The sequence below is a fragment of the Paramisgurnus dabryanus genome, chromosome 7 (assembly GCF_030506205.2).
Source record: "Paramisgurnus dabryanus chromosome 7, PD_genome_1.1, whole genome shotgun sequence".
Lineage (NCBI taxonomy): Eukaryota > Metazoa > Chordata > Actinopteri > Cypriniformes > Cobitidae > Paramisgurnus > Paramisgurnus dabryanus.
Window position 1 is genome coordinate 34,500,929 of NC_133343.1, and position 24,956 is coordinate 34,525,884.

At 34.7% G+C, this 24,956-nt stretch overlaps 2 protein-coding genes and 1 long non-coding RNA gene across 4 annotated transcripts; 1 reads left to right on the top strand and 2 right to left on the bottom strand.

The window, feature by feature from the left end:
- Positions 1-656: 656 nt before the first annotated feature.
- On the bottom strand, positions 657-12,029 carry tshba (thyroid stimulating hormone subunit beta a). 2 transcript variants are annotated; one of them, XM_065279679.2, is made up of 3 exons: positions 11,896-12,029; positions 2,854-3,037; positions 657-2,266 (listed from the first exon to the last, which is right to left on the bottom strand). In XM_065279679.2, the coding sequence occupies exons 2-3, from the start codon at positions 3,010-3,012 to the stop codon at positions 1,973-1,975; spliced, it is 453 nt and encodes a 150-aa protein (XP_065135751.2). In that variant the 5' UTR covers positions 3,013-3,037; positions 11,896-12,029; the 3' UTR covers positions 657-1,972. The 2 variants fall into 2 exon arrangements, with proteins under 2 accessions (XP_065135751.2, XP_073671352.1); XM_073815251.1 differs by lacking the exon at positions 11,896-12,029 and having other exon boundaries at positions 2,854-3,069.
- Positions 3,279-24,854, top strand: slc5a8l (solute carrier family 5 member 8, like). Its single transcript, XM_065279673.2, has 15 exons — positions 3,279-6,379; positions 7,013-7,078; positions 7,263-7,314; positions 10,300-10,367; positions 10,455-10,609; positions 11,915-12,055; positions 12,132-12,261; positions 12,349-12,437; positions 12,610-12,722; positions 12,837-12,904; positions 14,249-14,335; positions 14,444-14,643; positions 14,799-14,908; positions 14,991-15,079; positions 24,438-24,854. The coding sequence occupies exons 1-15, from the start codon at positions 6,026-6,028 to the stop codon at positions 24,558-24,560; spliced, it is 1,845 nt and encodes a 614-aa protein (XP_065135745.2). The 5' UTR covers positions 3,279-6,025; the 3' UTR covers positions 24,561-24,854.
- On the bottom strand, positions 16,188-22,376 carry LOC135753558 (uncharacterized). The gene is made up of 6 exons (XR_012336994.1): positions 21,963-22,376; positions 21,763-21,828; positions 21,557-21,660; positions 21,108-21,270; positions 18,616-20,789; positions 16,188-17,262 (listed from the first exon to the last, which is right to left on the bottom strand). It is a non-coding gene; the product is annotated as an uncharacterized lncRNA (long non-coding RNA).
- Positions 24,855-24,956: the final 102 nt, after the last annotated feature.

The window sequence follows — 24,956 nt, forward strand, 5'->3', positions numbered from 1 at the left end:
GCATTTTGAGACAAAATACAGGGCACTGATCAAAGATTACATATTAAAAACGAGTACAGAAAATTGGTGATATAATATAGTAACAAGTTGAAATTATTTGATGTGATAGATGTTTCGACAACTAAATACCATTCTAGACTGCTCTGCTTGTCTTAGGTTAATAATTGGACCTTAAAATAGATAAATAAATAAATTACACAACTATAAGAAAGTGTAACACTTTACAATAAGCTTGCATTGATTTGTTTACATTATTTATTGCATTATATACCTTAAAATAGCAATAAACAATATTACAGCATTTATTAATATGAGTTAATGTTAATTTCAGCATTTACTAATACATTTTTAATGCATGTTAAGATATTTAATGCATAATTAACTAACATGAACTAAGATAATAAATGCTGTAGAACTATTGTTCATTGTTAGCTAACGGATTTACCAAGGTTAATAAATGCAACCTACTGTGAAATGTTGCCAAAAACTACACTGTTAAAAGTTTCTGGAGAAATTACAGTATTACTGCAGCTGTTTGCCAGTAACTTACTTTAGATTTAAATGTATGTTATTTATAGGCAACAGTTTGTTCAAAGTTAAATGAACATTAAACACTTACAAGTCTTCATCTATACATAAAACTAAAATGACAGTTTCATGCAAAGCATTAATGGGAACAAAATTCTGAAGAAAGAAAAAAAGAGTTGATGAGGATTTCTGGTTCCCAGAATGCTTTGCATGAGGCTGTTAGTTTTATCCTGTAAAGTCAAAATCTTGTTAATGTTTATTTAACTTTGAACAAACTGTTGCCAGTGAATGTTTTTCAATCTAAAGTAAGTTACTGGCAAACAGCTGCTATAATTTTTTACAACGCCATTACATTCTAGGCAACCGGGAAGAACCCTCAACAAAATACACTTTTTTATACTCTCTGTTGTAGTTTTCAGGGTGGAAAGGTTTTCAGGACACTGACTTGCTAACAGGATATAAAATGATGACATCCAAATGTATCTTTGTCCTGCAATAAACGGCAAACATGTGACCACTTACAATGGCAGTTATTGTCCAGCCTCTGGGAGGCTCTTACACATCTTCAATTGTTTTCATTGCATGACAGCCATAAAACAAGACAGACTAACAAATGGTCAGTTACTCATAAAATATGATATTGTTTATAAAGGCAATCATGAAAAACGTAATAAATGGACTTTGGTAAGAATGAACACAAAAAAGGATTAACTCTTTACGTGTCTCACATACTGAGCTTGTAATATAAATAGCTCGCAGCTGTTTGGCTTTCTAAATATACATCACTGAACGCTCATTTAGCACTCACATAAACTACAATGACAGCTTTTCTAAAACAATTATTTATGAGGAATGAGCAAATAAGTTATATGCCTTAAGCAACTTGTATGTTTATGTCAGCATTTTAGATCTCTCAGATATAAAGTTACTTAGTATAGAGCAGTTTATGCAAATGAGGTAAAGCTATACATTACCCCAAGGCAGTTTTTTTAACATTAGTATTCAACGACGTCTCTCCAAAATTCCACACATTTTCCCAACCAAGCAGCATATTTTCAAGTTTTGACATGAACGCTATGTTGTAAAATAACTTAAAGGACGTTATTTTTCTGAAAAGTAAAAACTGTTTGTTTGAACAGAGCTCAACTGATGCAAGCGTGAGAACACTTTTTTTATTGGGGAATGTTTTTTTATATTTTTTATATAGATACTTATCCACCAATGAAACAATAAAACATTACTACAGTTGTAGACTGTAAACTGTCTAAACATGGTAGGTTAGGTAACCTTAAGAAAAAAGACCTACTTAACAACCCAACAAATGAAAGTCCACATAAATGCTACAGCATAAGCTATTTTATTTATTCCCATCAACCTATAAAAGACTATGTTAGTCAAGAAATACTGAAGTACCCCCAAAATAATCACAATCTGATCATTTAAATCACTCATACTGCTCCCAGAATGCCTGGATGAAGTTGTTCTCATCAGGGTCGGGGTACAGATGACGGACGGGTTTGGAGCATCTTACTCCAGAGTTGCTGGTTTTGTGTGCACATTCGTCACTGTGTGTGTTACAAGTACTGCAGTGACAGCTTACAGCCACCGGGTAGGTAAAGTGTGGATCTGCGTGCGACGGGCAGCCGGGCAGGACGGCCGTTCGGTACTCAACTTCTTCATATGTACAACCCCTTTGGACCAGGAAACGAGGACCTAGCAACTCTTTTACGTTACTGTCCTACAGGAGGAATAGTAGAATGCAGATTTAGTGATTTAGTAATTAAAGGTGCGGTGTGTAGATTTTAGCGGCATCTAGCGGCGAGATTGCGAATTGCAACCAACGGCTCAAGTCCGCAGCTCACCCCTCCCTTTCGAAATGCATAGCTACAGTAGCCACCATAGGACAAACAAGTCATCGTCTGAGATAACATAGTGACAAAACTAATCTTTAGAGCAGTTTGTCCATTTAGGGCTACATGGGGGTGCAAAATGGTGACTTCCATGTAAGAGCACCCGAAGTGTATGTATAGATATAAACGATTCATTTTCAGAGTTCATTATGTAAGGTCTTTATACACCACTAAAAATAGTTTTGTTTATTATATTAAATTTCTGTTAATAGGTCCTCCTAAAAGTTACACAGTGCACCTTTAATTCATGTAAACCTGTGCTTGTATAACATTACTGGTTGTCTCAGTAACACACCAAACAGGAGGTAAAAAGGTTTTGCATTTAAAAATGTAATTGCTACACCATAATTTTAAGGTGTACTCCACTAAATTTCTTTAAGATGTTGTTAGTAATTAGGTAGTTTATTAGACTCACCCTGGAAAAGCAGAAGCCCATGCAAATGGTGGTGTTGACCGCCACACAATAATTACACTCCTGTCTTTCAATATAAAGGGTGTACTCGGTGGGAACACATATAGGCATTGCAAGCTTCATCAAAAGTCCCAACATGCCAATCACATACACAGGAGACATCGTAGCTGTCAATATATCAGGATATCTATGAGAGAGGTGTTGAAAACTGTAAAGCATTACAGGAATAAAATGAGTAGTTATGCAAAGCCCTACAGTATATAAAATACTTATAGCTGTCTTCTGATGTGCATTATGTTCCAGTAATCTTTATGGCTGACAAAAATCACAGAATATTATACAGGATGCTTACCTTGAGGATCTGAGAAGCCTGTCTGTGTTTAAACCCGGCTGCTCTTATACAGACACTGAACCTGATCTCTCATTATCTCTCATCTCCATAGTCCAGCATCCATAAACCCATTAAGCAAAGTATGATAGACCGCTGAATTAATATTCATAACACAATTCTAAATGTCTGAATTTTCCCTACAAAGAGGATGTTTCATGGTTTTAAGGGACACATATTATGCAAAATCCACTTTTACAAGGTGTTTGGACATAAACGTGTTGTTGGCAGTAGGTAAACACAACAACAATGAAAAAAATCCACCCTCTCCTTTTTTAATCCTTATTAAATCAAAGCAGTCTCATTAGATTATTGTTTTGATTCATTTGTTAATGTGATGTCACACTGATAAAGCCCGCCCATGGCCATTAACAGATTGGTTCATTTTACCCAGAAACTTTTCGTAATGTGTTTGTTAGCACATTGTAATGCTAATGCTATACTGTCTCAGACTGTATTCAGATGAATCAGATCTATTTTATCTGAAAGTGCTCACTGTCTATTGGTCAGGGAGTGAAGAGCTATCACTCATTTGCATTTAAATTAAATTACATACATGAAAACAAATGATCTGTGGGCTATTCTGAGCTACAACAGATCACAAACACATCCCGTAAATGTTCTGGGATCACTCCCATTAAAAGGACCTGGTAACATTTACAGAACACATCCTGTGTGAACAAAAGGCAGAAACAATGCCTTCACAACAACAAGTTATGGTTCAGCTCTTTGACACGACAAAATATGTTGGCAAACTGGACTGAAGCAGAGATCAGGGAGCTCATCACTATTTATTTTAACCATTGAAACTAGAATCCAGAAAAATGAAACGGAAAAGTTGCTGCTGGAAAGTTAACCAATCAAGTTCTGCATTAAAACTCATTAAGCTAAACTGAAATGTATCTGTATCGTCATAAAAAGCATATCTATAAATAATGTTTATTTTGATTTGCAAGATTTATATGAGGAGCTGAGATACAAAAGCCACTAAACACCACCTCTGTCAAAAATAAGTTAATAATGATATTAACTGAATGCTCTCGGCACGTATTTGATATACACTCTAAAAAAATGGTGCTATATAGAACCAAAAGTGGTTCTTTGCTCGTAATCATAGAAGAACCGTTTTTAGTGCCATATAGCACCGGTGAAGTACCTGTGTAGAACCACATAGTGCCATGTAGAACCATATTTGGTGCTATAGTGGTGCTATATGGCCCCCATATGGTTCTACACAGGTGCTTCACCAGTGCTAATATGGCACTAAAAATGGTTATTCTATGATTACGGGCAAAGAAATGAAGTTATGTATAATCATGTAATCGTAAAAATCTGAAAAAAGTAATGAGAAAATAAACTATTTGAGCTTAGAAAGGATTTATGATTTTACTATCCTATGGGTGGACGTCTTACGTTTTATAAGGCCTGAATCTGGATCAATGTTGACACTGTCTGATATTATTGGCTAAGTGCTTTGAACAGATAACTAATGTCACCTTTTTGCTCAATACACGGCACGCTTTTTAATGGATTGAAAGAATCGGCTGCTCGCCAGAAAAAGCTATCATATTGGGTACTTATGTTGCATATGTACATAAAACACGCAGGATGTACAATAAAATAACATGGCAACAAATGAGGTCGCGTACTAAATAACATCTAATCTGAACTTTAATAAAGATACAAGCACAATTTATCATGATCTCATAGAATACACTCAGACATATTTGGATCCTTATCACGCGTGCAAAGTTCATGGGGTGGAAAATGGAAAACGTAATGCATGCACAAACAGTTTTACATCCAATTTATTTCCAGTTAAGTCGTATGCAACTTCAGCACTTGAATTGGAAAAACACGCTATTAAAAATTGTTTTGCAGTTTACAGCACCACTACGACCAGATGTTTTGACACTGTCACAGATTAACTTTCTCAACCAACAACTCATCCTATATGATTCCACAGAAACCAACATTTTAAGCGCATAAAGATGGATTTTATTTAACTATAAGAGTGACCGTAGCAACACACCTGTGCTATCGCTTACCGTTATCGATTTCACTTTTCATCTTTTGTATGCTCATATTCTCGAGCGCTATAGAAACACGCTTGCATACGCTGTTAATAATTGCTTCGTCTTATCACCTTCAATGTCTCTGTCAAGCTGTAACTGATTTGAAAACTGCTCACTGTTTCTGATTTACCAGAAACCATTTGTACATACTGACAAATCCCTTTAAAGTTTAAAGAAATGTCTAATTGCAGGGAAACTTCAAAACAGTACCAAGAACTGAATGGTTTGACATGACCTGTTCTGGGCACATTACATTCATAACTCGGGAAACCTTTTGCACACCGTGTAACGGTATTAAAGAAATCGGCCTCTCTTATCATTTTATCAATGGGGGTGTATCTGCTTACCGCTTTTATGACTAAGCAGTCATGGGTAAGTTCAACCTTTCCAAGCAATAGTCTTGGAATTCATTAAGCAATCAACTAAACGCTTTCTGCACGGCTACACTCACTTCAAGAGTTGGAATATATAAAAAAAAAAGGCTTACTTCCTTTTACAATGTAACTTGTGTATCTTCTGGCCTTAAGGGATCATTAACTCAAGTTTTTTGTGGTCAGTCCAAGATTGCGGAACATCTCGAATCCTTATCAGTTATTGGCACGGCAAGGAGCTACTTGGTCCAGTGGAGGGATTTTCAGTAAAAGCATCACAAAGACTGAACCACAAGTGATAAAAGCGATAAATAGGTCTCAGTAACGCTACTCTCGAAATCATGCCTGGAAGTGGAGGTCCGGTCGCGACGTTCTCCGTCTGGGACTATGTGGTTTTTGCCGGTTTGATTTTGTTTGCGGCTGGCATTGGGTTGTTCCAAGCCATCCGTGGACGCAAGGACACCAGCAGTAGCGAGTTTCTGTTGGGTGGCCGACAGATGACAGCGGTACCTGTGGCTTTATCTCTCACGGCTAGTTTTATGTCAGGGATCACTGTTATTGGTACGCCTGCAGAGGCATATTTGTTTGGGACACCGTTCTGGCTCTTTGTATTCTCTTATTCGATTATGTCCACCATCAGTGCTGAAATCTTTGTGCCGTTGTTTTACCGCCTGAACATCACCAGCACCTATGAGGTAAGGAAATTGGTGCACACAGGAAACACCCCAAAATTCTGTGTAGGGTCTACACTGAATTTTGGTTTCTATTTGTAGCAGTGCTCACAGAAGAATCAATAAATGGAAATAAACTATAAGGACACGAGAGTGTGCGATATGAAATGAGATTGGTGTGATTGCTTCATTGTGTGGATTGCTTCATTGCCCCTGACATTGTATTTAATAGTATTGTAGGTGTGTTATCCAAAGTGCATAAGTTATTTTGGGTCACTCTCATAGAATCATAAAATATATATTTTTTAAATATTATATTTTATAAATATCATTTGACAGCAAATCTGAAAGGGTGCTTATGTTTAAAAATTGTGCCCTTGTTGGTCTCATAATCAAATGATGATATTGAGCATCAAAGTTTGATTTCAATCTTACTCAGTCAATATTTTCACATAATGTTCTTTATATTATGTAGAAAAACAGTATTTCTGAAATTATCAGAAGGCAAAATGTATATAACTTTATAATAGCAAAGATCCAATTGTAATTGTCCATTGTTCAGTTGGTGTTAAGTGTAATCGTGTCATTATGCAAATGAAGTTAATTTGTTATTTAGTTCAGCAATGAGTAATTACATTTTTACGGTTTTTTTTGTAGTACTTGGAAATGCGTTATAACAAGCTCATCCAAATCATCGGAACAAGCATGTACATTGCTCAAACAGTAAGTTTACTTTAATCTACATGACTTATTACCTAACCGAACACACATCAAAGACGTGATTGCATCAGTCTGCATCTCTCTGGCAAAACAATTTCCATTGTGTTTTTTCATGTCGCAAAGAGTTGAATATAAAGCATAACAGATTTTTGTCTAATCATCTAATGGTTGATATTATCTCTCACAGGCTTTATACACAGGCATGGTCATTTATGCACCTGCACTCGCCCTTAATCAAAGTAAGTACAGAACTGCTTTACATTTATTCATGTCAAAACAATAAATACTAATAATTCACAATATGTTGTCTGTGTCCATCAGAACCACAAAACCAGTCACAAGTAACATGGGTATATTTATAGCAAGAGTCAACAATATATTAGTCAAAATAATTTATATTTTTGCAAAAATAAAGATCCATGAAGATACTGTGTTAATTTCCTACATTAGTATCATTAGTGATATGTGTTGCTAAGGACTTCATTTGGACTATTTGAAATTTCTCAATATTTAAATTTTTTTGCACCCTCAGATTAAAGATTTTCAAATAGTTGTATTTCGACCAATTATTGTCCTATCCTAACAAACCATACATCAATGGAAAGATTATTATTTAACTTTAAATGATGTATATATCTCAAATCTTTAAAAAAATTGACACTCATGACTGGTTTTGTGGTCCAGGGTCACATATATTAAATATATCATTGTATCAAATAAAAGCTTAAAGTATATCTGTCCGAATGATAAATCAGGCAACCCTTTTGTTCCTTTTTATTATTTTAGAAGCAAAATTAAAAAAAATATATTAATAGTACTAAAAACAAAAATATAATCTTAATGAGCTAAAATTATAAATTATATAAGTTCTACATGTTTAAAATTTTCTACAGTTTTAAAGAGTAACTTAATTTTAGGGCTGCATAACGATTAATCGTTTGCACAATAAAAGTTTTTGTTTACATCATATATGTGTGTGTGTGTACTGTGTATAATAATTATGCATAAATAAATACACTTGCATGTAGGTATTTAAGGCGTATTTACACGTGTATATAAATTTTTATATTTATATATAATTTATATTATATATAAATATTTAATCTATAAATATTTTTATTCTTAAAATTATACATGCATGTGTGTATATTTATTTATACATAATTATTATACACAGTACACACACATATATGATGTAAACAAAAACTTTTATTCTGTAAACGATTAATCGCGATTAATCGTTATGCAGCCCTACTTAATTTACATATTTTTAATAAAAATGAATACTGCTGTTATTACAAATACTAGCAATTTCAAATGACTGAATTTGTCACAAAAGTATTTCAGAGAACAGGTAAATCTGGTTATACACTAAGTTCATGCAAATGCCAGCAAACATGCTGAAGGCAAGTATGCCTGTAGCTTAAAGAGCATTGCATTAGCAGCGCAAAAGCATATAATGTCTTATCCCAAAGAACACAGATACTAATGAAATATACAGCACTTAACAAATTTATAAGACCATCTGTCTATTTGTCTCAATGATTATCCAGCAATATGAAACGCTTTAATGCGGACTCTTACCCAAATTTGAGTCGGCACATTCAGCTTCTCTCAGAAGTCAAAAATAAAAATGCTCAACCATTAAAACCTATTTTTCCATTAAGGACTGCAAGTAAATAACTGTAAATGGGCATCTGAATAAAAAATAGCTTTTTTGTAAAACAGCAAATTTAAAAATTCATGGATAACAACAATGTATTTTTTAAGCATTAGAAATAATAAAGAATTAGTGACTATAAAGCTTACACATACTGCTGGATAAAGCATACATAATAAACATAAAACATGATTTTGGAAATTTCCAGTACTGTTAGTGTGGCACAAACCTTACATTGGGTGGTGGTCTACTCTAATACATTTGTTAAGCACTATATAGATTGTATGCATGTATGTGCTGCAAGTCACTTGGAAAAAAGCATCTGCCAAATGCATAAATATTAGGGCTGTCAAAAGATTAATCGTGATTAATCACATCTAAAATAAAAGTTTGTGTTTACATAACATATGTGTGTGTAATGTGTATAATTATTATGTATATATAAATACACACACATTCATGTGTATATTTAAGAAATATTTGCATTTATATACTGTATAAACATTTATATAATTTATATTATATATAAATATAAATATTTTATATATAAAAATAACCAATTTTTCTTAAATATATACATGACTGTGTGTGTTTTTATATATAAATATTAATTATACACACTACACACACATATGTTATGTAAACACAAACTTTTATTTTAGATGTGATTAATCACGATTAATCTTTTGACAGCCCTAATAAATATACTTAATTTAAAAGATTGATCAGTGACATAATCTTTATTTCACGGCTCGTTGGTTAATTCTGAATGGCCAGGCGCAATATTTGCAGGTAAGAGATAATGTATAGGCAGCAGGTTGTTATCGCAGAAATAAGCGATAACAACCTGTTGCTTGTACATTATCCCGCCTTAGACGGCTATTAGGGAAAATTAAATATTGATTTGAAATATTTTATGAGCTCATTTTAATGAACCCATTTATTTTTGGTTTTAAGATAAGACAATACATTCAAATGTCCTGTACACGCTATTTGGTTTAATCATTTGTACATATATCATCTCATATAATATTAAAAGACTTTTATGTTTCATTTTTGTGTAATATATTAAACTGTCAAATAGGGATGCACCGATACCGATACTGGTATCGGGTATCGGCCTCGATACCACATTTTCTAAAGTACTCATACTTGTTAAAAGTCCACCGATACCTGGAATCGATACCACGGTCTGAGAAATGTCTATGTTTGAGCGGTGTGTAAGGGGTTAATGCCTCTTGTGTTGTCCAAAGAGGCAGAGTTTACAACAAACTGAAAACTAGTCCTTTGTTTTTTTGTTAAATTATATGACTAAAGCTGTTACCTGTAAATTTAAATCATGTTTTTTTTAATTAAGTACTCCGTATCGGTATCGGCAAGTACTGAAATGCAAGTACTCGTACTCATACTCGTAATCCAAAAAAGTGGTATCGGTGCATCCCTACTGTCAAAATAATTTGCAGGATCCGGGTTGCCATGTGTTATTAGTTTTGAGTGGTTGTTATCTGGAAATATCCTATTTTTAAACTCAGTCATAAATGAATAATAAGCTTGTGTGTTGCAGTCACTGGTTTAGATCTGTGGGGAGTGTTAGTGGCCACGGGGGTTGTTTGCATCATCTACTGCACCTTGGTGAGTAACACCATTCCAATTTCACTTATAGATGATTTTATAAATTTACAAATAATTTTCTTTAACTCAATATGTTGTTATTAACAGGGAGGACTAAAGGCCGTAATATGGACAGATGTGTTCCAGATGGTCATTATGTTGGCTGGGTTTCTGGCTGTCATTGCTCGTGGTGCGGTTCTACAGGGTGGACTAGGAAAGATCTGGAATGATAGTTACCACGGTGGACGTTTGGAGACATTTAGGTATATTTTAAGTAGAAATCTTGAAAACCGGATCTGTAAATATATTTAGTGTTCATGTAGCTTTGGTATGAGCATTTAAAAAAAAAACAGTCCCTAGCTGTCACTGGGGCAGTGCCATTCAAAGGTACATATTGGTACCAAATGTATACATATCTGTACTTAAATGATACATATTAGGACATTTTTAAAGGGTACTGCCCCAGTGACAGCTAGGGATCATTTCTTTTTGACAGTGTAGCATTGCATTAGCAGATCATGGGTTCAATCTTAGAGAACACACATACTCATAACAGGGTTCCCACACCTAAGTTAACTCCAAATTCAGGGACATTTTAAGGACTTTCCAGTTCAATACACAATTACATTGTGTTACCTTTTAAGATACATTGATACAGTTCCGTTTCGAGGGAACTCGCACTGCGTGACACTTTGGGGACGCCTCCAGGGGTAAGTGCGTCTGAATGTGTATATCAAATTCAACCAATGGTAAGGCTAAACGACAAAGACAGTGTGATGCGGGAGCCAGGAAGTATTTCGCTATCGAAATATTGCGAAAGACAGGAACGCAGGAAGTATGGCAAGAAAGACGCAGCATCTCATTCCCTTCTCAGGGAACAACAGTTATATATGTAACCAGAAACATTTTCATGTGTCAAACACAACTATGCAAAAAAGCATTTTGGTATGAATCAACATTCGCATACAGAAGATAAAAAGCGTTTAAAGCGAACAGTTTAGCATGTGTGCTTCAAAAGTCTAGAATTTTTATGATATTATCCTACACTACATAGGGAATAATATGTTTTATTTTTTCAGAAAACTTTTTGCATAAAATAGATTCAAGCACTTTCAATGACATGTAACTCTATGTATGTATATTTTCAAAAACTTCCCAGAGCCTTGATTTTTCCCCCAGATTCACAAACTTTCAAGGATTTCAAGGGCTCGTATAGGAACCCTGTCATAAAATTTATTTCAATCACTTGAAGTCACTTTGGATAAAAGGGCCTGCCAAATGCATACATGTAGTTATTTATGTGCCAGAACCTACAATCTGTTTACAGATGACAGTAAAATGTAATGCTGGTGTCTTATCTCTCTTTACTATTAAACAACCGGATGCATTTCCTTATGTTCATACTGTAAACATGTTTTATTACCATCGTATTTAAAGACGCTATCATGCATATCTTGTTTGTGTTTATCCAAAAGTATTGTGATGTGTTGAGGGTTTGGATTTGGATAACAGCGTCTGTCAAATGCATATCAAATCAGATCAAACTTACATCTCAAATGTTCTTGCAGTTTTGATCCTGATCCTTTGAGGCGTCACTCATTTTGGACAATTGTTGTCGGTGGCAGTCTGATGTGGACATCAATGTATGCCATCAACCAGTCACAAGTGCAGCGCTACATCTCCTGTCGGACAATAACTCATGCCAAACTGTGAGTACACGCTTACTATAGTACAAGATATTCTGTATACAAACTTAAAGTCGTGTGACAATATCTCTTCACACAGATCTCTGTATGTGAACATGGTGGGGTTATGGGTCACGGTGAGTTTGGCCATGCTTTCTGGTCTTACAATGTACTCCATCTATAAGGACTGCGATCCGTTCACTAATAAAGACGTGGGAGCCACGGATCAGGTGATATATGTGTGATGCACCCTGTTAATCTGTCCTTCCAATGAAATATAGATGAAGTTAAAACTAAGCAAATTACATATTTAACAGCTACTACCTTATCTGGTGATGGACATACTCGCAGATTTCCCAGGATTGCCTGGTTTGTTTGTGGCTGCGGCGTACAGTGGGACCTTGAGGTAAAAACAAAACATTTTTAATACATCAATGTCCTTGATCATATTCAGCAACTTTAATAATAATTTAACTTACAGTGAAAAAGGGCATGAAGTACCAAACCCAATGTAACTTTTGATTAGGTCAGACACACATCAGTTATCATCAGATTTCACTTGTGTTTGGTTTCAACAGCACAGTGTCATCCAGTATCAACGCTTTGGTGGCAGTCACGACCGAGGACTTTCTGAAACCTGTATTGCCCCAGCTGACAGAGAGACAACTGTCCTGGATCAACATGGGCATGAGTGAGTTTCAGTGCAACAACTTTATGCACTGACAGCTGCATGCATTTAAATCAGCATCACATGCAGATTGTAGGTGGAGCTTGGTTGATGTGTATCCTGATGTGTCATTCCTAGGTGTTTTCTATGGAGCTGTATGCATTGGTATGGCAGGTGTGGCCTCCTTAATGGGCAATATACTGCAGGTAAACTATTTTGATACTATAACAATATCTAAAAGGTCTAACTACAGCAAAACATAAATGCAAAAATGTCTAAATATAATTAAACATAAAAATTTGTAGTTTACACTTACTTTACTTAGTAAATGTATTTTCATACAATAATTCTGTACTTAATATACAAAATGTTTTTATGCAGTGGCGGCTCGTGATTGCTCATCCGATTGGCGCAAATTCAAAATAAGTGTTCGGATTGTCATGTGTGTTGCTTGCTTTTTCAAAATCTGTGTTTGTTGCTTCATGTGAATCAAAGTAAGTGCCTGCTGCACATGCGTCAAACCCGTTTATGATAAATGAGACGCTCACGTTCACAAAATACACGCAAGACACTCCCTTAGCAGTAAACTCTGATTATGCATGAGATTATGCGAGTATCTGGCAAACGCGAGCATCTTTTATCATAAACCCTTTAGACGTCTGCAGCAGGCACTTATTTTGACAAGACACGTGATGCACACAGGATCTCTCACACATTTTGAAAAAAGAGCCATGACAAAAGTCACAAACAGAAGTCACCAGCCACCAATGTTTTTATGAATTATTATTACCGGTATACATTTTAATTATGGGCACCTTACAAGACACTCAAGGACACCGTACAATAAAACAACAGCAATAATCAATAAAACTATAAATCATCCAGCCAATAAAAGCAATCACATAAAAGCCTGCCTAAAATATAAGTCTTTAAAGACAAGACGACTTTCACTTCCTCGCTTAAAGTGCGAGTCGTTATTATGAAAAAGGTCAGACAAATGGACTTAAAGGGATAGTTCACCCAAAAATGAAAATTCCATCATTTTCTCACTCTCGTGTTGTTACAAACCTGTATGAATTTCTTTTTTCAGAAATCATGAGCCCCATTCGCTTCCATAGTAGGAAGAAAAATACTATGCAAGTGAATGGGGCTCTTCAACGGTTTGGTTACAAACATTCCTCAAAATATCTTCCTTTGTGTTTATCAAAACAAATACATTTATACAGGTTTGTAACAACATGAGGGTGAGTAAATGATGACAGAATCTTTATTTCTGTGTGAACTATATCTTAATGCTATTTAATATACTTTTATCGAGTGCATTGAAGTATAACTATGGTAGTAAACTCTTACACTTTTATTTTAGAAAAAAATAACAATTTACTACAAATGTAATTGCTTGTATTTAAGTTTTTTTTTAGTACATTGGAGTATAGGCCTACTTAAATTTTTCCTGGGCTACAAGGATGCTTTATATTCGTGTGGATAGCACCATCTGCTGGTCATATTCTGTAATTACATGTCCCCATTTTTTTGCACTTTGGTTACAGGCAGCCCTGTCTATATTTGGTATGATCAGTGGCCCCCTCTTGGGTCTGTATCTGCTTGGGATGTTCTTCCGCTGTGCAAATTCCACAGTAAGAACTTCATCTCTTTATTTATACAAGTATTAAAATGCATCAAGCAACTTTTCCCACTGTATAATCTACCAAAAATGCATACAGAATAACAATGTATTTTTACAGGGAGGTTTCGTTGGTTTGATTTCTGGCTTGGTTATAACCTTATGGGTGGGAATCGGAGCTCAGCTGTACCCTCCATTACCTGAGAAGACCCTCCGCCTTCCTCTGAGTGTGGAAGGCTGTGCTGTGTCTCCGATGAACCAGACCACCACCGTTATACCATTTACTACAGTCCTACACAACTACACAACCACAACTCCAGCGTAAGTGATCGCACATTTATCTCTTACATCTGTCTGTTTTTAGCGTATGTGCACATATATTCACTTCTCATACTCATATGAAGTGGCACACTCTTAAAGCCGAGCGACAGGAAGCAAGATGCTGATATGAAACCTCTAACTTTCACATCCTTTAGGCCAAGACCAGCTTTGGCAGACAACTGGTATTCTCTGTCCTACCTGTACTTCTGCCCAGTAGGTATACTGGTGACTATGATCGTAGGACTTACAGTTAGTGCAATCACAGGTTAATATGACTTACTCTTTTAAAACTACTTTTAGTGAGGGATGTATTAAGATGGAAACTAAACTGAGATTTTTCTCTTTAGGTGGCTGTAAACAGAAGAAAATTCGACCCGAGTTGTTTATCAGCAAGTCTGATCTTATTTGCTTTAAATGCTGTGGTGAAGACACAGAGGTTAGATTTTTCATTGCTAGTGTGATGAACCTTGTTTTATATAAAATATTATATAATATGGCATATAACTATAATGGCTATTTTAATCTAAGATTTAAATGGATAGTTCACCGCAAAAAAATTATTTCTCACCTGTACAAATTTCTTAGTTCTGCTGATCACAGAGGAATACATTTAGAATCAACACTGTAAAAAATTTCCCTGTAAAAAAACGGTATTATGCTGGAAGCTGTGGTTGCCAGCATTGCACTGTTAATTTACAGCGGGATGCTGTTATTAGGAAAAACAGCATGATACTGTTTTGTTACCTACAGCAGTCAACTGTTATTTTAACAGCATGGTACTGTTTGTGTTATCTATAGAATACAGCTGTTATTTAATAGCATGATACTGTTTTTGTTATCTACAGCATAAAACTGTTATTTAGCATCATATACCTGTTCATTTACAGTCACAACTTCATTATTTTTTAATTTAAATGCTATTATACCCTGCATTTAAAATTTGTCAAAGTGGATAACATAAAACAAAAAAGGCCAGGTTATGCATTTTTTATTCTTTATTCTATTCAACTCCAGATTGACTCTTATGCTATGTTTGTTATGCCATAAAACAGGCAGAAATACAAGCAGATATATTTTAATATTCAGTGCATAAACTGTGGTGCAACAAAAAGGCACCAATAACATACTAAAATACAAAAACGACAAAAAAATCTAACAAACAAAGAACAACATTGCACTGAAAAAAATGATTCATTCAATTTAATCAATTTTTTTAAGGTAAGCGGTTGCAATCAATTTATTTAAGCTACATTTAAACAAAAAAAATGTGTTGAACTTAATCAATTTTATTTAGTAACCCTAGTATAAAAAAGCTTAGTAATTTCTGCCATATTTAATTGTGCTACATTCTCGTATATTATTTATTTATGACTGATGAAAAATTATTAATTGAATTTAATAATTTTTTTTAAGGTAAGTGGTTGCAATCAATTTATTTTAGCTACATTTAAATAAACACATTTCATTGACTAACTTTCAACATTTTTAAGGAAATTGTTTGCAATCACTAACCTTAAAAACAATATATAAAAATGACCCTTAAATGGCTTTGCAAATACACCAAGTGGTAAGTTTAATGTTATTCAGCAAATGTAGTGCATGTTCAATAACAATTTCTTTGTGTGTACAAGTGTTTAAAACAAGTGCTCACTGCACATTCACAAAATATAAAATAAAAAAAACACAGATGGAAAGAGGCCACAATGTTTGTGAATCAATAAAACAGCACAAAAGTCAAAAACAGTAGTGCTGACTTCACACATTGCACAATAATTATTTTTAAAAAAAGTGTTACATTTTTACAGACAACAGTTATGAATCATTAAAAGCATTATTAAAATGTTTAAAACTACGGATTCCCAGGTCTTAAATGATAAACAGAGTAGACTGTGACATCTGGACTAACATTTCATGCTGAGCATGCGCATACATGTCTGCTACAACATTTCAGTATTAAAGGTGCAGTGTGAAATTTTTAAGAGGATCTTTTGACAGAAATGCAAAATAACATACAAAACTATATTATCACGGGTGTATAAACACCTTTCATAATGAACCGTTATGTGTTTATTGCCTTAGAACAAGACCTTTTCATCTACATACTACGAGGGTCCCCTTACATGGAAGTCGCCATTTTGTGCTGCCATTTTTTTACAGAAGCCCTTAAAGGACAATTTTTTGCTAAGTTGTCTCCAACGATGACATGTTTGTCCTTATCTATGTGTTTCAAAAGCGAGAAGTGAGCCGTGGAGTAAGCCGTTGGTTGCAACTCGCAACCTCACCACTAGATGACGATAAAAATTACACACTGCACCTTTAAAACGTTTTTCAGTCCTTGAATTTTTGGGGAGAGCTTTAGAATCCATCTGCATAATGAATTTTTAAAAAATTTTAAAAAAGTAGTATTTTAGTTTTTTGGGGTACGCCAAATTAAGCACATAGATTGTACCCAGCATCAATGCAGGCTTGTGCCACAGATTTGAGCTGCTCAAGAATCATCACTCCAACAACGACTCCAATATCGTCATAGTCGCCAAGAACACCTTCTTTCTTTTTGATTACACATATGTCCATGGTGATGTTTTCCAGGTCTTTCAATAAGTCATCTTGTTGACTGTCCTACATTTAAATAAAAATAAGCTGTTATTAGAGATTGTTCTGATTCATAACACTTTGACAAGTCTACAGGCAAGGGTAATTACAAAAACTATGACACCCCTGTTGCCCATATATTATACAGTGCCCTCCATTAATATTGGGACAGAGTGCACACTTTGAGCTGTATTTAGAGGGTATTCATAAATTCCAATTTGTCTTTAGGATTTAGGAAATACAGTCGTTTAAATGGGCCAAACGTAATGGGACAGTTGAGCTGTAATGGACATGCATTTTGTATTTGTTAAATAATTTCCTCATATATGAAGCATGTTGTGATCTAAAGTTGAAGTTTGGCATTTGGACGCTGTGGCTGTAAACACACATCATGTACACAATTCACGTCCATAAAACAACTTTTAAGCGAACTGTCCCATTATATTTGGCCCTGAAATACATTTTTACATATATAATAACATATCCCAATATTTATGAAGGGCACTTTGTGTGTGTGTGCGTGTGTATATATATATATATATATATATATATATATATATATTTATTTATATCTGTGTGTGTGTGTTTGTGTAAGCAACTCCGAGAAAGCGAAAACATAGTGGAACTGCAGGTAAGCACTGCAGCTTTTAAATTTGGACAATTGATAACGAATTTATCGTGACGTGAATATTAAAACACGTTATGAGATATCGCCACGGATATATTTATAAGCAGCATGCAAAAACATCTCTCTGACACTTTTAAAAAACTTTTATATAGTACTGGCAAGCACAAAGTCTCATATTAAGCGAGTTAATAACAGACAAGGCCAACATCAGAGCCAGGGAATTCCTATCAGAGATGTAGCCCAGAGAGGGCGGTGGTCAGTGGGGCGAGTAAACACTGACGTCCGCTCTCTGGTTCTCACGTACCGTAGCTTCCTTAAGCAAACGTTCAAACAGGCGCTCTCTTAACTTATCGACTGAATATTTGAATATTATACATATATATTCTCGACTGAACTAATCTTAAAACTACATCTTGTGACAAAGAAACGCTAATATTAAGAAACGGCTTGTTATGAGATTCAAAACAGCCGAGTGAAATCCGTGGCGGAAGAAAGTAGTTCCCAAACAAAGTGGCTTTTAAAATAACTCTGTTGTTGTTTTCTAGTTTTCGTTTTTCAAACGTGTGCCGTCGAACTGTTGTATAAAAGCAATTTCGCTCTCGGAGTCGTGTGGTATTTGGTTAACTTATATCGTCACGGCTGGGATTGCCTCCAGCACTCTGCCTGGAGGAGCTCTTATAAACGGCGTATTTTAAGTATAAAAAAATATTCACGGTAAAAAAAGGTGCTGTATTACATGAAATATTACTTACTGTGCAAATAGACCGACTGAGCAAAACTCCGGGGCTGAAATATACCGTCTTCCTTTCCCACCGTCACCGTGAACCTGACTGGAAACTCCTTTTAGCACCAGGGAAAATGTGCATTTGTGCGCATGCGCAAAGAACCAAACGATTTTTTTAAACTGAATTTAATAAATTATAATGACTTGGATTTAAAGCACATATAATTCGCTTAAAACCTATTAATATATACTAATTAAAATCAAAAACTTACATAAAATAATTAAAACTAGCTAAATTGAATTATGCTTCATTTAATTGTGGCCATAATCATTTTTTTCAGTGTGAGATGCCTTATCTTTACTTAAAATACAAATGTAGTTTAAAATTTAGATTTCAAAAAACACAAAAGTTTCACAACTGTAAAAACACCACATTTTTAAAAGAATTCAATAAAACCTTAATTCCCTAATTCTTTAACAGACACCAGCCCAATTTTAAATATGAAAACATGGTCTATAATATACAAACCAGTATAAAAAACACCACCCCACCAGTGGTTGCCTGAATGCAAAATATGTGTTCGGGGTGTAATGTGAATTATATGCATCGCACATCATGTCAAAATACATGCCTGCCACAAATGCTTTGAATATGATAAAGAATAAAAGAGACATTCACATGATACTCGCAAGACACTCATTTAACACTAAACTCTGTTTATACATGAGATTATCTGGCAAAAGCGAGCATTTTATCATAATCCCCTTCAAAGTGTCTGGAGCAGGCACGTATTTTGAAATGACACGCGATGCACAGGTTCACATGACGCGCCGAACACACACTTTGAAATGAGGAGCCACACACGACAATGTTTTGGCTTTGCATTCGTGCCCACTCAGAGAAGTCACCTGCCATTAGGGATGTGCATTTATGTCATTTTTTCATTTCGATTAATCCATAGGTCTGAAGAACGAGTACTCGATTAACTGGGGGCGGGGCAATCAAAGGGGCGGGGCGTACACGTCATGGTGAAAATGAAAATATTTTCATTAAAACACTCAAATAAAACTTAATTTTGAAGAAACTTTGACAGAACAATGAACACATACTAGATTCCTAATTAATCAAATGTTTTTAACAGAAACCTCTAACAGAAAAGCTGCGTGATGAAGTGAAACTAAAGGGTTAATAAACACAAACCGAAGCCCTTTCTATTTGACGCACTCTGCATAATATTAAGCCTTTATACAACATAAATGTACAACGTGCATCTATCTGCATAAAATGCAAGACTTCAACTAAGGTTTCAACCAAGTTATCTAAAAAAAAAAGAAAGGAAAGTTTAACTCATTAAATCATAAACGGCGCACTTTTAAACACGTCCAGTCAAAGCTCAAGCTTCATAACATTATGCAGCTTTAAGTGTTTTGCTATCATTTTAGCGTTTAGCTGTGTCGTGTCGTCCTCTTACCTCAGTCAAGATGTAATGTTAATGCTAGTATGGCTCTCTGGTATCTCTTGACATTTGATGTTTAAATATGAGATGATAATCCATTGAACTTTTGACGGCGCTGTACATTTTGCACCTGACTGACTGTATTTCCGAAAATCACGACATCCTTTTAAACCATAGTGCCTCAGTGATGTGAGGTGTGACCGGCTTCGCGGGCTCGCGGGCTGCGCGGATCGGCGGGTTTCTGCGGTGCGGTCGCGCGGAATTATCTGTTTGTTTTTGAATCACGCATGGTAATGTTACTGATGTCATACGTCGGTCTGCGTAGCTTGACACGACGTCAAACACGCATCTCCAGACCCAGTCTTTACTACCATATGCGCTCGTAATGCTAACCAGACATCCAAATGCCGCCATATCCACAATAAATAAATTAATAAACCCACATGATCATCGTTTTCGTGATCGATCATCGATGCCACGTTCGAGTACTCGAGCAATCGAGTACTCGTGCCCATCCCTACCTGCCATCACTGCAGGCTGCAGCCCACCATATTTTAAAAAAATTGGTGGGAAGTGTCAGCTACATTTTAAATGAAGTACCACTCAAAGTCCATAAGTCTTTTTAAAAGATTTGATAGTTTGAGACTGACTGTTGATGGTCTTCTTTTGCAGTTTTCTTGTTTTAGAGGTCACTTTTCCCTTTGCAGCCTTGGTTCCCTTTTCTGGTTTGATTTTAATGAAGCGTCTGGAAAATAAAAATGGAATATTTTCAGTGAACAATGATTAAAAACTCTGACTTAGATTATCAAACTTTCAGTAAAACTTTACAAAAATGTGTCATTAAATAACATAAGTTAACTATTTTAGTGAACATGAATTTACAATAAACAATCCTTACCAAAATTGCCTCCTCAAAAATTACAAATTCAACCTTTAAAGACAGTCACAAGTTAAAATTAAGTTAAGTTAATGCTATCATTATTTTATGTGGAACCATTCCTTTTAGGTCAGCGTACTAATATTACCATATTAATGAAACAAAAAATGAAAAATAACTTGTTACCTTTGAAGGACTTCCAGTGTGGATGCTGCTTTCACTTTTTGCAAGTTGAGATGTAATACACAATGCAGAAAGTCCAGTGAGACACGTTGGCTGAACACCCTTGCAGATTCTTTTGGCTTTCAGGCTGATCATCCATTGTTTAATCCATTGTCCCGAGTATCACCTGGACCAAATGAATGTATAATTAATGTATAATCCTTAATATCTGGAGAGCTAAGTGTAGAAAAGGCAGTGAGAAGAATATGCAAGCACTGGCAGTTTGTCACACATTAAACATGTTTAAAATACGGTGGCCTCCAGAATGAGGCACATAAAGCTTGATGTTCTCCTGATAGTAAAAGGCACAGCAAGAAGATATCTGGTTCGAGCCCCAGCTAGGTCAGGTGGCCTTTCTGTGTGAAGTTTGCATGTTCTCCCTGTGTCAGCATGGGTTTACTCTGGGTACTCACAGATGCCAAATTGTCTCTACCCCAACCAGTGTCTGGATTGACTTGTGTAAATAAAAACTTGTATATGGATTAACCAGTTCTCGCCATGAATATAGCCAAAGATGCTGGAATGGTATAAAGAATAAGAAAGAAAGAAAGATAGTAAAAGGTTGTGTCAGCCCGGAGTGGCCTTGTTTAGTGAAAAATGTCAAATTTCATATATTTACCAAACAGGATCAAACGAGGTGTCACAAGTTACTAGTCTCCTCAAAGTCAGCAGGAGTGGCACACATCTATTAGCAAAGATAACAATTTATGATAATTAACATCTGCAAAAAGACTTCATATTTTACAGAGGCATTATACAGATTTTACTCACAACATGAATGGTTATACAAAATGATACTCTCTCTCATCTTTTACTCACCTTAATAATATATGTAATATTTGTTTGTCTATACAATGCAGGGAATAGGGACCAAAATAGCACCAAAGCACCAAAATAACCCTACATGGAGGATAAAAGTAATTCAGATGAGTCAAGTAGTAATCTTTTGATGCGATTCAATTGGTTTTGCAACAGACAAAACTGTAACACTTTTTAAATGTACATCAGTTTCTAACCATAATCATGAATTCAAGTTTGACTGCACTTTCTTGTACTTGATGCATGATGACCTATCAAGTTTGAAATCATGTTTGCAACAGAGACTTCTAGATGCACAGTGAATGAAATGAGTTACATTTGGTTTTCACCAAGAACCATTTGGACTGCTTGAGTCTTATGTATTAGGGTGCCTTTGTTTAATTTTTTGTGTAATCAGACTATAATAACGAATTCATATACCCCACTTACCATAACCTACATGAAGCCGGGATACATGTCCATTTTATAAACTTAATGTGTCTTACCACCGATAAAAGCGTGCCACATACAACAGGATGTTTCAACCAACTAACCAGCATAATGAATTTACAACAGATCTTTTTAGTGTTATTTGTAGATATACTTAACAATGGATTTTAAAAGGATTTTAAGATAATACAAATAACAGACGTGTTATACGCTTGTGTTATTTGCAGATAACACAAGCGTATCCTTTACTTGCATAGACAGAATGCACACATAAAAAATGTAAAGACACAAAACCAATCATTGATTTTGATCATTCCTCATTCATCTTTTACACAGATTTTAGTAAAATTAACATGTTGGAAATAACTTTGGTGAATTCTTACCTGTGATCTGATGTGAGTCTAACTGATGTGAGTCTAACTGATGTGATGGTAGAATACCCGCTTTGCCTGATTAAAATAGGAAATGGAATCTGATTTTGTTGTTTTAAAGCTTCACTGGATAAAATGCAATATTCAAAAGTAATATATAATTTTAAAATAGCATAAGCATCGATAAAGTTGCAGACCTACCTCATGCAGACAATCCAAAATGGCGTGCACAACGAAAAATATGCTATAATACTGTTAAATAACAGTGACATTCTGTTGTTGCTCGACAACCGACCTGAAGTGAGCAAGTCTACCCACAATGCACTGTAAAAAACAGCAACTTACTGTTATTACACGAAAACAGCATTTTGCTGTTGAATTTTCATGTAAATTTACAGAAATTTTTTACAGTGAAGCACGAGCACCACTGACTTCCATAGTAGAAAAATACTATGGAAGTCAAAGGTGCTCAAAAACAATTTGGCTACAGACATTGCTCAAAATACTTTAGGGCGAGTACATGATGACAGAATTTTCATTTTTGGGTGAACTATCATTTTAAGTATTCATCTCCCAGCTTCTGCACTGCACAACTTTACTTTTTTGTTTTGTTTTCAGTACAAATATCTAAAAAAAATCTTAAATTAAAGGGCAAATATCATGAAAATCTGACTTTTTCCATCTTTAAGTGCTATAATTGGGTCCCCAGTGCTTCTATCAACCTAGAAAATGTGAAAAAGATCAACCCAGAAACTTAGTTTTGATTAACCATTCTCTGCAAGCATGCAAAAAAATAGGTAATTAAAACTTGGCGCCCCTTGTGATGTCAGAAGGAGATTTAATTATAATAATACCGCCCCTTAATCTGCATTATCCAACCACGGCACTGCCATTTAGTGCAGATATCAGCTCATTTTCATTTAAAAGGACACAATCAAATATGGTACATTTTAACATGCTATAATAAATTATCTATATTAATAAATTAATAAAATAAATCTGCCAATGGAATAAGAAAAAGTTTCTTGAATTAAGTGTATATGAAAAAAGTAAACGTATTTTAAGAAAATTATTCTTATTCCATTGGCAGTTTTTTTTGTTGTTGTGTTTTAAGCACTGATTTACTTAGTTTATATTTTTTGTAATAATGTAATATATATTTTGTATATTTTTTATTTTCCTAGGTCATTTTGCTCATCAAGAAAATGTATCTTAATTTAATAATTTTTTGATATTCTTACTGAAAACAAGACAAAAATACTAAGAAAGTAATTTTTTGCAGTGTAGAACTTTACATACGTACTCTGAGGAAACCAATTTATTTTACATCTTAAAAAAGTCTTGTGAAATGTCAACTTTTAGATGCTTTTTACTGATGCTTTTATTATTAAGAAAATAATTCTAGTTTTGAAAAAAAAAACATAAAATTTAAGAGAATTTCTGCTTAAAACAAGCAAATAACCTGCCAATGGGGTAAGAAATTGGGTGTTTTTAACACTTAATTCAAAAACTAAATTTCTTACCGCATTGGCAGATTATTTGTTGATATTTGTACTGAAAACAAGACAAAAATATTAATAAAAAATATATTTTTTTTGCAGTGTGCTAATTTGTAATTTACATTTACATGCATGTTTTTCAGTAAAACTGATCTCCATTGCATTTTGTGTTTTAGATATCCAAGCCAGACCTTATTGAGAAAGAGCCTAACTACATGCAGGGGCTGGACAGTCCAGTTTTCTGTGACAATGAAATTGCACTGAAAGAGAAAGACACGGAGAAGATCACGCGGATGTGATGAACTTCATTTGTGATGATGCTGTAAATAATAAATAACTGTATTTTTATACGTTTAAATGAATGGACTAATATAATGAAAACTTTCGAAAACCTCTCAGAAAGTTGTTCTAATGGACGTGTGCTTTTCCAGAACATTTTACTGTATGACTGTAACAAAATGATTTACATAATTACAATGGTTATTTAAAAAAATTAATAAACAGCAATGTTGAGTAATAAATGTTTTATATTAAAATTTGTATCAAATTAAATAAAATTTGACAAATTGTGATAATAAAGTGTCAAACTCACTGGGTAATCAAAACAACACATCATGCAGAGAGAGAGCAAAAGAGAGAGTACGTAAGTAAAGGATAGATACTGTAAAACAAACAAGACTAAAGGGTTAAACTGG